Source organism: Cyprinodon tularosa, unplaced genomic scaffold (assembly GCF_016077235.1).
Source record: "Cyprinodon tularosa strain WSP-4 unplaced genomic scaffold, ASM1607723v1 ctg1163, whole genome shotgun sequence".
In the NCBI taxonomy this organism is placed as follows: Eukaryota; Metazoa; Chordata; class Actinopteri; order Cyprinodontiformes; family Cyprinodontidae; genus Cyprinodon; species Cyprinodon tularosa.
This window is the reverse complement of record NW_024037963.1, coordinates 50,219-63,068: the sequence shown is the minus strand read 5'-3', so window position 1 is coordinate 63,068 and position 12,850 is coordinate 50,219. Positions and strand designations below refer to the sequence as shown.

Below are 12,850 nucleotides of genomic sequence, written 5' to 3'. Positions count from 1 at the left end.
ATTGATAGCCTAGGGAAAAACTGTCTCTGTGGGAGCAGGTTTTTGTAAATAGCGCTCTGTAGCACTGACCTTAGGGTAAAAGTCTAGACTATACAGACTTTGTGACCACAACTTTACTGTGCCTCAGGTTTCAAAAATACAGATTTTCAGAATTTAGTTTTATATAGCCAACAAAACTGAAACTCAAACTATACCTATTTGAAAACTTAATTTCATGTTTTTTTTTCTAGTAGTCTTGTGATGCTAACTCTGTGTCTCCAAGTAGCTTTCTTTTTTAAATCCACACTCCTCCTCAATCAGAAGATCAACTTGAATTCAAACCTCTTGTTGTTTGGTGAGAAGTAAGTTGTCCTACAAAAGGAAAAACAACTACCGGTACATTAAGATGATTGTGCTAAGATTTCAACAAACTGTTTTTCAAATCATTTTTTAATAATTGAGCTCTGCAAACAGCTTGAGTAGCCTATTGATAGAATTTTGTCCTGCAATATACTGAGGATTGGGGGTTGTTGTACAGTGAGTAGCCTGGATAAATCCAGAGTCAGGTGGCAATAAAAAAATATGTTTCTATCTAAGACTCAAACCACAGCATGGTTCTCCATCTGTTCTGACAGATGCAGTGATTACATTTGCAGCTGGGTCTGAAGATTGTTCTGAGTGTTAAGAGACAAACATGAAAGTATTTTAAAAGGGGCTCAGATGAAAGAAATTTAAGCAATTCTTTTTAATCCAATTTTGCTAGAATCAGAAACTCTTTCTCCTTTCCTTTTCTCTACCTGTATGATGCATGTTACTTGGTTACTGGCTACACTTAAAAAACTGTGGAGAACTGTTTAGGATTGGCTTGTGGATATATTATTGCTTCAACATTTTCAATGCTATACAGTATTAGCACTCAGAGCACCTTAAACTGACCTAGGATAGTCCAAATGCCAACTATTTTTTTCAAACTTTTTGTGTTTTATAACTGCATTTCAAGTGTAAAATAATTAATATTAGCCATCTTGGTGTTTTGAAAGTCTTTAAATAGGTTTTTCCGCAATCTCTTCTGCAGAGGACCAATGCTTTACTTCATATATGCATACACTACCATTGTTTTCTCTGCTAGAGATTCTATGCATTGCAAAGAAATTCAGAGAACACATAACGCCGGATCTGTGCAGTCTACAGATTAAATAAAAGGATATGGGGATTAATCTGAATGCAGGGGAGAAACACCACATATATAACCTTTGTCACCTTCTATGTTTGCTGGATTCTGTGTCGGGCATAGCTTTCTGTGTGGTAGGACCAGAGTAAATATACAGTTTTGCTCTAATAAGCACATGATGCCTTTCTTGACAGCGCTGCAGAGGAATGAGAACAGACTTTAGATCCAGATTGACATGATAGGAGATTGTTAGGATAAAGCAAAGTGTTCTGCTCTAACTATCTGGGTTGTCTCAGCCCGGCCGTGTCAAGGCTTAGTTATTCTCTGTGAGTTTTGTTGAAAAACACAAGAAAAAATAAATATGTGTATGGTCAAAGCCTGTGCATGGTAGGTGTGACAGACACACTGAGTCAGTCCTTGAAGTGTGATTAAATTTTGATTAACCCATGCTGTCTATAGCTCACCTCATTTCTGTAAGGTCTGACATGTCATCTTTCACTGAGACAAAATATCATAACCTCTGTCTGCAGAATGCATTTTTTCACTCTGACTGATTTTTGAACTGTGCATTTTTGAAGACCATTCCATTTTTTTCTTTTCGCAGACCTTTTCCTGGTGAAGACTGGTTGTACAGTGTGAGCATATGACAGAGGTAATAAGAAATACGGATGCAGAGTTAAATTACTTGTGGATTTCCTATGAAATAAATCAGGTTCAAGGCAATCCAAGCATGAACAAATGGCTCTCGGACATTTAATAAGGGACTTTTCAACAAATATTTTGCACATAAAATAGCTTTTATTATTATATTAAACAAATTGTTTGCAAGATATCTGTGTAAAGCAAAGCATGACACAGACCCCAACAAATAATGCAGTGAATTTATAGTTAATATTCCAGTTGCTTCTTTAAAGCAGCAGCAAAAAAAAAAACCTTTTTTTAAAACCTTAAAGTACAAAGCTCTTAAATGAAAATTGAAACAAAACCCCTTTTTTTGTCAACTTCACATGCACAAGACATACTTTACTGCGCATACCAGATACTTTTAAGTGTCCAGTGGGCCAAAATAGACTAAATTACCTAATATCAAGTTATTCTGAAACAACATAACAGTGTTGTATGGCAAGCAATTCAGAAATGTACAGCAGTAGCCCAAAATGCTCTGTCAGTTACAAAATGAGTTGAAGAAATAAACTGATATGTTTGAAAAGGTTTCTGGTGTGTATGAGAAAGGAAGAAAAACATTTTCTGTAAACTTCTGGTAATGTACAGTACTGTCATGATAGTAGAAATTTTAACTGCATGTATTGAAACTCCATTTGTTCTTAAATATACTTTAGGAAACTAAGGGTTATATTGGATGTATATTTCAATTTATTTCACATTTATATTAAATAATTTTATGTACTAATTCGGAAATCTTAAAGGTATAGAGGACGAGCTTTTATTTCCAGGTGGATCATCAAAACAAGTGGCCCTCCTAATTGTCCATCATTCTGGTGATATGTTTACGTAGTGCCGTCATATGTGCTCGTCCGTTTATCTATATTTTGCTGTGCATGCCCACTTTCAGGCGTATATGTTTGGTGACCTACAGTTTCAGACATATAATTTAGGCTCACCTTTCTCACCGAGGTTTTTAAAAAAATGTCCGACGGTTGTAAAGGAAAAAGTGTCAACGAAGATTATGAGAAGAAGTGAAATGCCTTTATAAGAGGCAGATATATCCCAGAATGCTTTAAGCAGAGAGCTCTCCTCGCAAAGCGTTATGGGATTTACTGTCACAGCCGCCATGGGCCGTCGCTACCCGACAGCAGCGACTAATAACAAAGATGGCACAGGCACATTGCAGTGGAGGAGGAGTTACGTGACCAACGGAGCAAAAAGTTGTGATCATCTGTCTGAACGACCAGTTAACTGAGTTCGCTATAAAGTCCAATACATAGTCCCTGCTCTCTATAGTGGTTGAGCGGTTTAGGGGTTAGGGTGCATGTTTGGACACAATAAGCTTGAGGAGAAATGTGCTCGTGCATACTCTTGTACGCAATTTTTTTTTGTAAATTGGAGAGGATGGGTCCTCCACAAAACCTTTAAGCTAAGAAAGTTGATATTCAAAGTAGCGCCCATATGTTTTTGGATGATACTACACTATGATTTGTAGAAAATAACTTTCACCCAAAACATTTACACAACATGACAATTTAAAAGCTTTTATTCCCTTAATCTAGAGACTATAATATCACAGCAGCTTTAACCACGAACAGGTGTGTTACTAATGAGCAAAGATTTAATCTTTTGTCCTAGCTTTTTGAAAGTTACAAGAGTTTATACTAAAAATAAAAGGTTATTAAGACTATGGAAGAAATCTTGAAAAAAAAAAAAGAAAATTCAGCCTTGATGAAATTACTGATGGGTGACTCAAACATGGGACAAAACTCTCACTGTCCAAAGATGTCAAATTAGCCTAAGGAAGAAGCTACAAAAATGCAAAAGCAAACAGGCTGCGGATTCCAAAGTCAATACTGATTTTCACTGTTTAATCTGATTTATGGACCTCTAAATGGGACCTCATCCATCACCGTCAAAAGCAAGATCGAATCGATAAAATGTCCCAGTCTATATCCCCTCTCTGACTTGGTATAACAGGAGCAATAAAAGTAATGTAGAAAGAGATTCCGCCTGTTCAGGCAATTAATCTTCTTTAAAATCTGTGCTGATCCTTCATTGAAAAGAAAAAGACGCAAAGCCGAAAATGTTACAGCCACGCTCAATTAAACTCACTTAATCAAATACAAGTAAACTTTTCAGCCTTTAGTCATTCATTTGTCTAGTTGTAAAGTAAATTAGAAACGCCAAGAGGTTTAAATGTCTTGGAGCCTTAGAGGACACTTTTTGTTGTGCGCTTCTGCTTAGCAGAGTTCATAATTTAATTTTGAAGCAGCAAGCACATCTTGTGTGAAACTACAGTTTGGTATTGAACAAGAGAAAAACAGTAATGGAACTGCCTACTAACTCAGAGGAGATTTTACCTCTTAAGCTTGAAAGAAATCCTTTACGAACCGTCTATATAAACCCCTCAGGTCAGCAGAGATATGTCGACTCAGTTTTCCCAGCACAAGAAGCAAACAAGAGGAGCATTTTATTTACACACTGTGTAGCTTTTGATCCAAATCAATATCTTAAAAACATAAGACGGGGAGAAACTTCTGGCATCTTTAAGGAAGGACAGACTAATGTTGACTATCTTACTGGTAATGCTTTTTAAATAAAGAAGGATATCTAAGTTAAAGCAATAGAAAAAAACATAAATCCTGATGTTAAAATGGTTGCTGTTGCAATAAAATACCAGTTATTTAAAAGGAGTCTTTACATTTTCAGGGAAAAACGCTAAATTATTTCTACCAGGAAACATCATGAGTTTTAGTTATTTTCAGTTAAGGTTAGATTGTATTGCTGATTTTTTTTAGCAAATCTGTTTGAGGAGTTTAATTCCCTTCAATTTATCCTAGACATACAGTAAGATTGAAATATGAATACCATGCAGGCACCTTTCACCTTTCAGAGCGGGGTTGCCATGAAATAAGATCATACAATTTCATTTTTTTAAAGCAGCAAATATTTCAAAGTTGATACATGCAATATAATCTAGTTACACTAATACACATTGATAAGGTTTCATATCTAACTGAGAACTTCCAGGATCCGCAAAAAGAAAAACAAAATAGGGCCATATCCTGGTATGTTTACTTCTTATTATGGAGAGCTTGATTTCACAAGTGCAAACACAATCTCTTCTACTTTTAATATAGATACAAGGGGAAAATAAAAATAAGCAGATCAGTCAACTGATTCGTTTGCATAGGTCAAAACAGTCGAGTGCAGAAAGGGCAAAGATAAAATATTCAACTGCATTTGAAGGCAATTACATCCTGTCACTTCTCTTCAGCTGATTTGTTCACCTTTACTTTAAAGCCTGGTGGTATCTCAAAATTATTTAGCTCATTGGAGCCAAGATAACGTAGTTAAAACTGTTATTTTTTTCCTTTGAAATAACAATTAACAGTGACATTTCCCCAGATGTAAGTAATTTGGGCTCCATAGCAAGGACAAGTTGAACACCCACATTGATTGCTCTTTTTTTTCCTCTGCTGTAGATTTTAAATCAAAAGTAATTTCATCTTTTCAAGGCTGGATGTGCATTTCAAATAGAGAACTACGGTAGATGCTGAAGCGATTCCCTGATTCTGCATCTGTTTTCCCAAATGCCCAGCAGTACTGACAGTTTCCCTCAGCTGTCTGTGGTTCCCTGGCATGAGAGACAGCAGAGGAAATCTCTTTCCTATATGAGAGAAACAGATATTCTCATTTCTGACAAGCCGCTTCCTTTTATTCCATGTACTGTTGAAAACTCAGGTGATTCCCCTGATCACATCCCAACTTCTGACAACGTATTCCTTAATGTTTTTGTGCAGAAAATAATGGCATGTTGTGGTAGGTTGTCTTTCAGCCTGCTCCCTGAAGAGGTTTAAAGATGAATTATAGACGAAACACAATAAGACAGGGAAGATGACTTACATTTTATTTTTAAGGAGAGTGTGACATTTTGAGAAATAGTAGTTTGCCTCAAAAGCACAAAAAACTAAACTGAAAAAAACCCCTGAAATAAATGTCATGCCTCCCTGCAGGGAGATTAAAAATCACCAGAGTACAAATACAATATTGACCGGTATGTAACAACCTCTTGAGACCTTTGTTACTTGCTGATTTTATTTTTCAGAGTTTACTAGATTTCAGGAACTGAAATTATTACACAGAGACAGATCAATAACAAAATACCCACCCAAACTGTATTGCACCTTTTAATGTTCTGCAAATCCATCCTTCGCATGAACCAGTTTACATTTCAGCACATGCAGAATGTTTGAAGTTCATAGGTCGCCTCTAAGGGCTGTCATTTTAATCTAATTTATCAACCGCCCTCAGGAAACCCCCCCAGTGCCCTCAATCATCCTCTGGTCCAAAAATAACTACAATTCATTTGTTAGATGGACTTTTTGAATCTCAACTCTGGTGACTAACATTAATTACTTTATTATTATTCTAAATATTCACTACATACGCACACACGATTTTGTTGTTGTTGCAAATGGCTCTGATAGTAACATTAATGCATAATATTAACAAGTAAAGAAGTAAAAAAATAAAAAAATATAAAGAAAACCAGGCTGCATGGTGTTGCAGTGCGTAGCACTTTTGCCTTGCAGTAAGAAGGTTCTGGGTTTGATACCTGGCCTGCAGTCTTTTTGCATGGATTTTGCATGTTCTCCCTGTGCATGCATGGGTTCTGTCCTCATACTGTGTGTGTGCATGGTGGTGTGTATCTGTATTGCTCTGTGACAGACTGGCGACCTGTCCAGGGTGTACCCCACCTGTCACCGAAAGACTGCCAGAGATAGGCACTGGCTCCGCCTCGACCCTGACAAAGACAAAGCAGGAGAAAATGGAATATAAAGAAAACCTAAACCATCCTTCCTGAAATGTATTGCAAAAGGCAACTGGATCGTTGCATTAAACTATTGCAAAGTTATTGTAATAATTTCACCAGATTTCTCATCATCCTGGCCACAGTGCTACAAACCTTTACAGTTAAGAAGTCTTACTGAATAAGGTAAGAAGCTGTTGCTCAGCTTTTTTCTGCATCTGATGTTGCAATAATTACTGCCAGAGGACAGCAGCAAGAACTGACCATGACATTAATGTCTACAGTCTGTTGGTTTTATCCACAAGTGACAGGCAGCTTTTAGCCCCTATGACCTTAATGGTAGGAAGGACTCATGTCCATTTTTGTACTGCCTACCATAAAGAGCTAAGGCGATTAGGTAAAAAGTGGTGATATATCCTTTTCAGGCCTGGTTCACAAGGCAAGATTTTGTATTGCCATGTCTCAGGAGACAAATCTAAGAGATCCCAACCATGACGATATGATGTTAAAAAAATGTGGATACAGATCTGGTGTATGCCAACCGGCGAGCACAAACACACCACAACACCAGGCAAACAGATTCCATTCAGAGAAATTTGGATAGACAGGAAATCTCACATATATTTTAAGGATGAATACGGAGTTTATGGTAACAAAAAACATAATCAAGAAAAAGAAATGGTCTATTTCTTTCACCAAAATTAATAAGCAAATATGTTGGGTTGTTTGTGTTGACAGAACCAGCAGGGGCATGTTGAAAAAGCTTCTGTTTTATCTATGAAAACAATGCATATATTACTCTATGGGCACTCAGTTCTTATTTGGTTCATGTAAGAACAATTCTATACAAAAATTTAAACAAAACATTATTTACAAGGCTGCTTCCACAGACATATTTAAAGGTTAGTGATTCTCACCAGTCAGGAGAATGAATGTCATTTTGCAAATACAAACTCTTATGGGAACACAGGCATGTCATCTCCCTCTCTTCATCAAAATTGGGCCAGCACTGTTCTGAGATATTGCATGTGACTCATGGGCATGCAGAAACATTTCCACAGCTCCTTAACTGTGGGAAACATTTAGGTTTAGCTCCGTCTCCCTGTTTTCAGGAATTTCTTTCTGCTTGGTGGGTGAAAGTCAGTAAATAAAATCACATTTTTTGTTCCAAACCCAGCATTTACCTTTTTTTTGTTGAAGAAAATGTTACACTGAGGAAGCCAGGGTGAAAAATATGAATTTTATTATAACAATATTAACCGCACATATTCCCTCTGCTGCATCGTTCAAAGCTGAAAGCACTATTTGGAGAGCACACCAGCAGGAAAGCGATCAGCTACATGAAGATGTAAGTGATGTGCATGGGCGTACGCTTTTCTTTCACTCAGAAATTTGCACATGCAGAGCTGCTCTTATTGCATATATTAGAATGTGGTAGCAGGGAGGTCCTTTTGATGAAAGTGGGTTTCCATGTATATTTAATACCATAGTTTGCCAAGCTCTGCTTGAGTGTGGAAGGTAATAAGGACTGGCACGTTGAAAAAGCTCTGTTCTGCTCGTCTCCTCCCCTTGTGTGCCAGCAGACGCTGCACAAAGCTGCTCCAATTTTTGACTTTTGCCCTTTCTACCTGTCATTAAAAAGTGACTTCACCTCCATGACTCATGGCCACCTCTGTCTGTATTTGTAAAGATATTAGTCTATATGTGCTTGCTTTGCCGAATTTAATCACACAATAAAAAGTAAATATTTAAAGTTTAGCATATTTAGAATGAGAAAACAAGCAGTGATGGCATCATAATATGCTATAAATGATAAAATATCTGAATCTAATAATTCAAAGTATCTTAAACAGTTCAGTTACTCTTTTTCAGCTTTTCAGCGCTTTATGTTACTTCTTAGATTCGTAAAAAATATTTCTCTCCGATCAATGTGGAAGAGGTGGTGTTAAAACAAAGGTATTAGACAAAACACACCGTGTTCAGGATCAATAGTTAACCTTAAATGTATTTTTCCAAACTGAGGGAGAGAAGGATGGTCATCTTAACAAACACAAGCGTGGACAGGAAAAAGAAGCAGACTACATGCAAAGGCTGAGGTTAAGGGAGCTTTGAAACAAAGACCTTCCTTCCTATGAGGTGATGCCCTTAATGAGTAATGCAGGAAGGCTGTGCTGCCAAGGCTGCAACATGAAATTGATTAATGTTATGACTCTGACTGTGTTGACTTTTTTGCAACCTGGAGGTAGAATGAATGAATGAATGAATGAATGAATGAATGAATGAATGAATGAATGAATCCATCCATCCATCCATCCATCCATCCATCCATCCATCCATCCATCCATCAATCCATCCATCCATACATCCATCACTGAAAAGGATCAGCATCTGCAACGAAAAATTATCTTTGATTTTTCTGGTTGTGCAAGCAAATAGAGATCGGGTCGTGCTGTGAATGAAAAACAACCAAGGATTTTTTTCTTGACAGGCCAACAATCAAGGTGTGAAGTAACAGCTCCCAACAGAATTGTCCTGACATTTACTCTTCAACAAAAACAACAAAAAAAGTTATTTAGCCTTTGTGTATAGGGGGTGGGGGGGTCACGTCAGGGTAAGGGTTCCATTGATGTATACAGCTTAGGGAAACAGGAATAAATGTTTCTGTAACTCACAATAGTCAATAGTCCACCAGTGCCTTTGTGCACACAGCAGACTGACCCTTCGTGTTGCTCTTAAAGGAGACACAACCTCAGCCTTCTGCTGTTAGAGGAGCTCTGTGTAACGTGTTTAGTAGTGCATGTACCAGGTAGAACAGTGTGATACACAGCAGCCACTCAGGAGACTACGTAAAAGAACTTTGTTTTAATTATTCACCTGTTAGTAGTCCGCCTTAAACAACAGGCCAAGCTGTGTTCCCTATATATGCCTCACTTAGAAAGTTTTCAAGGGCTCTCAATAATGATCGACTCATAAAAGAATGAGCACATGGTACATTTTCATTACAAAAACCTGCTCCTAAATGAAAAAAAAAAAAAAATTATTTGAACCTTACTTTTTTTCTCAGTAGAATAGCTTATTTGATAAGGAATAATAATAATATGGGCCGTGTGAATCTGTATGGAATTTGATTCCCAGCCCTATGCCATCAACAGCATATTTTATCTGTTTGTCTCCTTTCCCCCTGTCCAACTACTAATGATGAAGGTGCAACAAAAAGCTTTAAAAGTGATCTCTATATTTGCATATTTTCCCTGTTCACGCTGATGGATACACCTCCTATCTGCTTCTTAAAAGAAATCTAGTATGATACACAAGTGTGTGGGTATTATTATCTTTTCTGTGCTTTGATAATTTCTTTGTTTATTTTGTGAAGGTCTACTATTTCCTGCTTACCATTACTGGAAAGGTGCTTACATATAAGTTTATCCTTATGCGTTGAGTTTCGCATTTCATTCTGAAGTTATGCTCTTTATACATTTGGATTTATTTATCTTACTTTAGGAGTTTCAGGGTTAGTTCATCTCATGTTGGTCCAGAGCCTTTTCTCCGCCTAAATATAAATGAGTGCTGGGTGCGGTCTCTGCTGTGGTTGACAGCTGCACATTGGCACTTACAGTGATACAAACATGGAAAGCAGAGTAACATAGTGATGATAGTTTTTGTGTTGGAGCAGTCGTAGGATGTGGGGGATTTCTCTCCACCATATTCACCAGAATCCAGGCTCAAAACTAATGTCAAATCATTTTCTTAGAATTGATAGAAGACAGATTTGTTTGTGTCCAATTTTAAAGCCGACATCAGTTCTCACCTGCTGACGTGACATGTCAGATCTTTTAATCTGAGGTAGTCTCCAAACAGTCGGCTAAAGACTCAAAGGCAGAATTTCAACAATTGTGCATTAAATTGTCACAAGGCCTGAGATGTGTAGACAGCTCTTTAAAACATGTATGTATGTATGCAGTTTTTTAGCGTAAAAAAGGGGATTTAGGTGAGTAGTATTTTAAACTTACTGGCATTGCTCTTGGTTGGATCCCCTGCCTGTTTTTCTACTCTAGCTCCATGTCTCCTTATGCACCCCGGTAAGTTTTCAAATGTATTATTAGAATTTCAAGTATTTCCATCACATTTTTCATCACAACACACCTGAGTCGACATTTTTCTTGTTTGTACTTTGCTCCTTTACCAAAAATTCACATTTCACAAAAATAATATCTGGAACTTCACATGCTTTGTTGTCTAGAAGTGGAAAACCGTAAGATCAAATTCAAAAAGAGTACAAATGAGCATTGTTTAATTTATGCAGACAACCTGTGGGTTTTTTTACTGAAAACCTCCATCCTCATAGGATCACAGTATGCCCCTCTACTGATTTCTGCTTCCAGTGATATAAATTGAGAGCAATCTGCATTATGCAATATCAAGGACCCAAAAAAGAAACATCTATCAACCTTCATGTCAATGGCTTCAAAATGTTTTCCTTGAATGAATCTGTATTAGGGCTGGAACTAACTGTTATTTTACAAGTTGATTAATCTGTTGATTATTTTTTTGATTAATAAATTTTTCATCTGATAGCCAAAACTAAAACTTATCCACTTGAGTTCTGGATAGAGAATATTGATAGACGAAATATTTTTTTTTATCCTAAATGCAAAATGTTTATATATTTTTATATAATTTTGGTAGAATTACTACTCTGAGTAGGTTCCTCTGTCAGCTAAAAGCATGCCTTAGAGTCTCTACATTTCAGTTTATAGTTAATTGATTGCTAAATTAGTAGACAATTTGTTCAATAATCAATTAATCTGGATTAATCTGATTACCGGTAATTTTTTCAGCCCTAATCTGTATTAGTTCTATATGGAATCGTGTCCACTCTGGTGAGTTCTGGGAGTCTAATGGTTTAAAATTGTTAGAAAAACATGGTAGTTTGTAAAAAAAATTGCCTCTGCTTTTGGAACATTTGCAATATTTTGTCTCTTTTTAAACCCCTGTGGCACATAAAGGAACATCCATACATTAAAATAAATCACGTTGTTTAAATGAAATAAATGACAAACTATACATTAGTGCTAGTTGCAAATCTTTTTAATTTCAGCAATGGTACGACACACAGAATGTACCTTGGGCAACAACTATAAAAGGCACTTATATTCAGTAGTTCCCATCAGTTTTTTGCTCATTACTTGTAAGAAATCATTTTTACATATATAAAATATCATGTTACCATTTTTCTTTTACTTTTCTCACACCTGTACAGCTTCATGAAATATTACATCTACAAACCTGAGGCACTAAAAAAAGAAAAAAACAATTATAAAGCTTGCTACACAGTAGCAAATTTAACCAAAATAAATTAATAAAATAAGTTTAAACAACAGAAATCTGACTAGAGATACATTTACCATAAATTTACTAAATAGACTATCTTGTCAAATATGCAAAATATCTGTAACCTATGGCTGATCCGTTTGGTGAAATAAAATGTTTAACATTCAGGATGAAATGATGGCCACTTATCAGAGGACATCAAGGCTCAAAATGAACTTATCCAACCATGTAGTGCTTTCCTGCCTCCCATTCTTCACACAGCACTGATATGCAGCCAGGTCACAGACATGTTCTAAAAAAGAATCCAGTGTTTTCATCCGGCACTCGATCATAGCAAGTTGCTAAACAACACATTTGTGATGAACCATTTCTGTCCAGTGCATTTCTGCAGAGCCAGTTGGTAGCCGAACTCATTGTCGCTGCTCACCACAAGCTCCAGGCATCTCTTTGATTTTCTGTTCTGAATGGATCCTCCCTGAAAAGATAAAAGCAGGCTAGTTAAAATTTTGCTGGACTCGACAAGAGCAATTTCTGCAAAATGCAATTTTCCATTTCTAAACCCACAATGCTGTTAAAGAATACCAATGTAAGCTGCAGAAGTACCCTCCTCATTGGGCTCAAAAGATACCATCAGTGTATTTAACAATACAGAATTTAAGTGTATAAAACATAGAACAATAAAACCATAACAATGCTTTGTCACATCTTTTCAGCTTCTTCGCAAATCAGAAACCATTTAATAAAGGATAAAATGACTGTATATTTACATCCATGGCAATTTTAGAATTTTATAGGTAAAGGATAAATGTGTAAGAAAGAGAGAATAAAACAGATTATTAGCTCTATAATTGCCAGAGCCTGAACAGAAAGAGCCTATGAGCCGAGTA

The 12,850-nt window shown here is 36.6% G+C and overlaps 1 protein-coding gene across 1 annotated transcript in view; it reads right to left on the bottom strand.

Moving 5' to 3' along the window:
* Positions 1-11,704: 11,704 nt before the first annotated feature.
* Positions 11,705-12,850, bottom strand: part of galnt18b (UDP-N-acetyl-alpha-D-galactosamine:polypeptide N-acetylgalactosaminyltransferase 18b) — a gene marked incomplete at its 5' end in the record, with an annotated part of 39,583 nt that continues 38,437 nt past the window's right edge. Inside the window, one exon of the mRNA XM_038307489.1 lies at positions 11,705-12,438. Within this exon, the coding sequence (XP_038163417.1) occupies positions 12,292-12,438 (147 nt within the window). The remainder of the gene's footprint in view (positions 12,439-12,850) is intronic.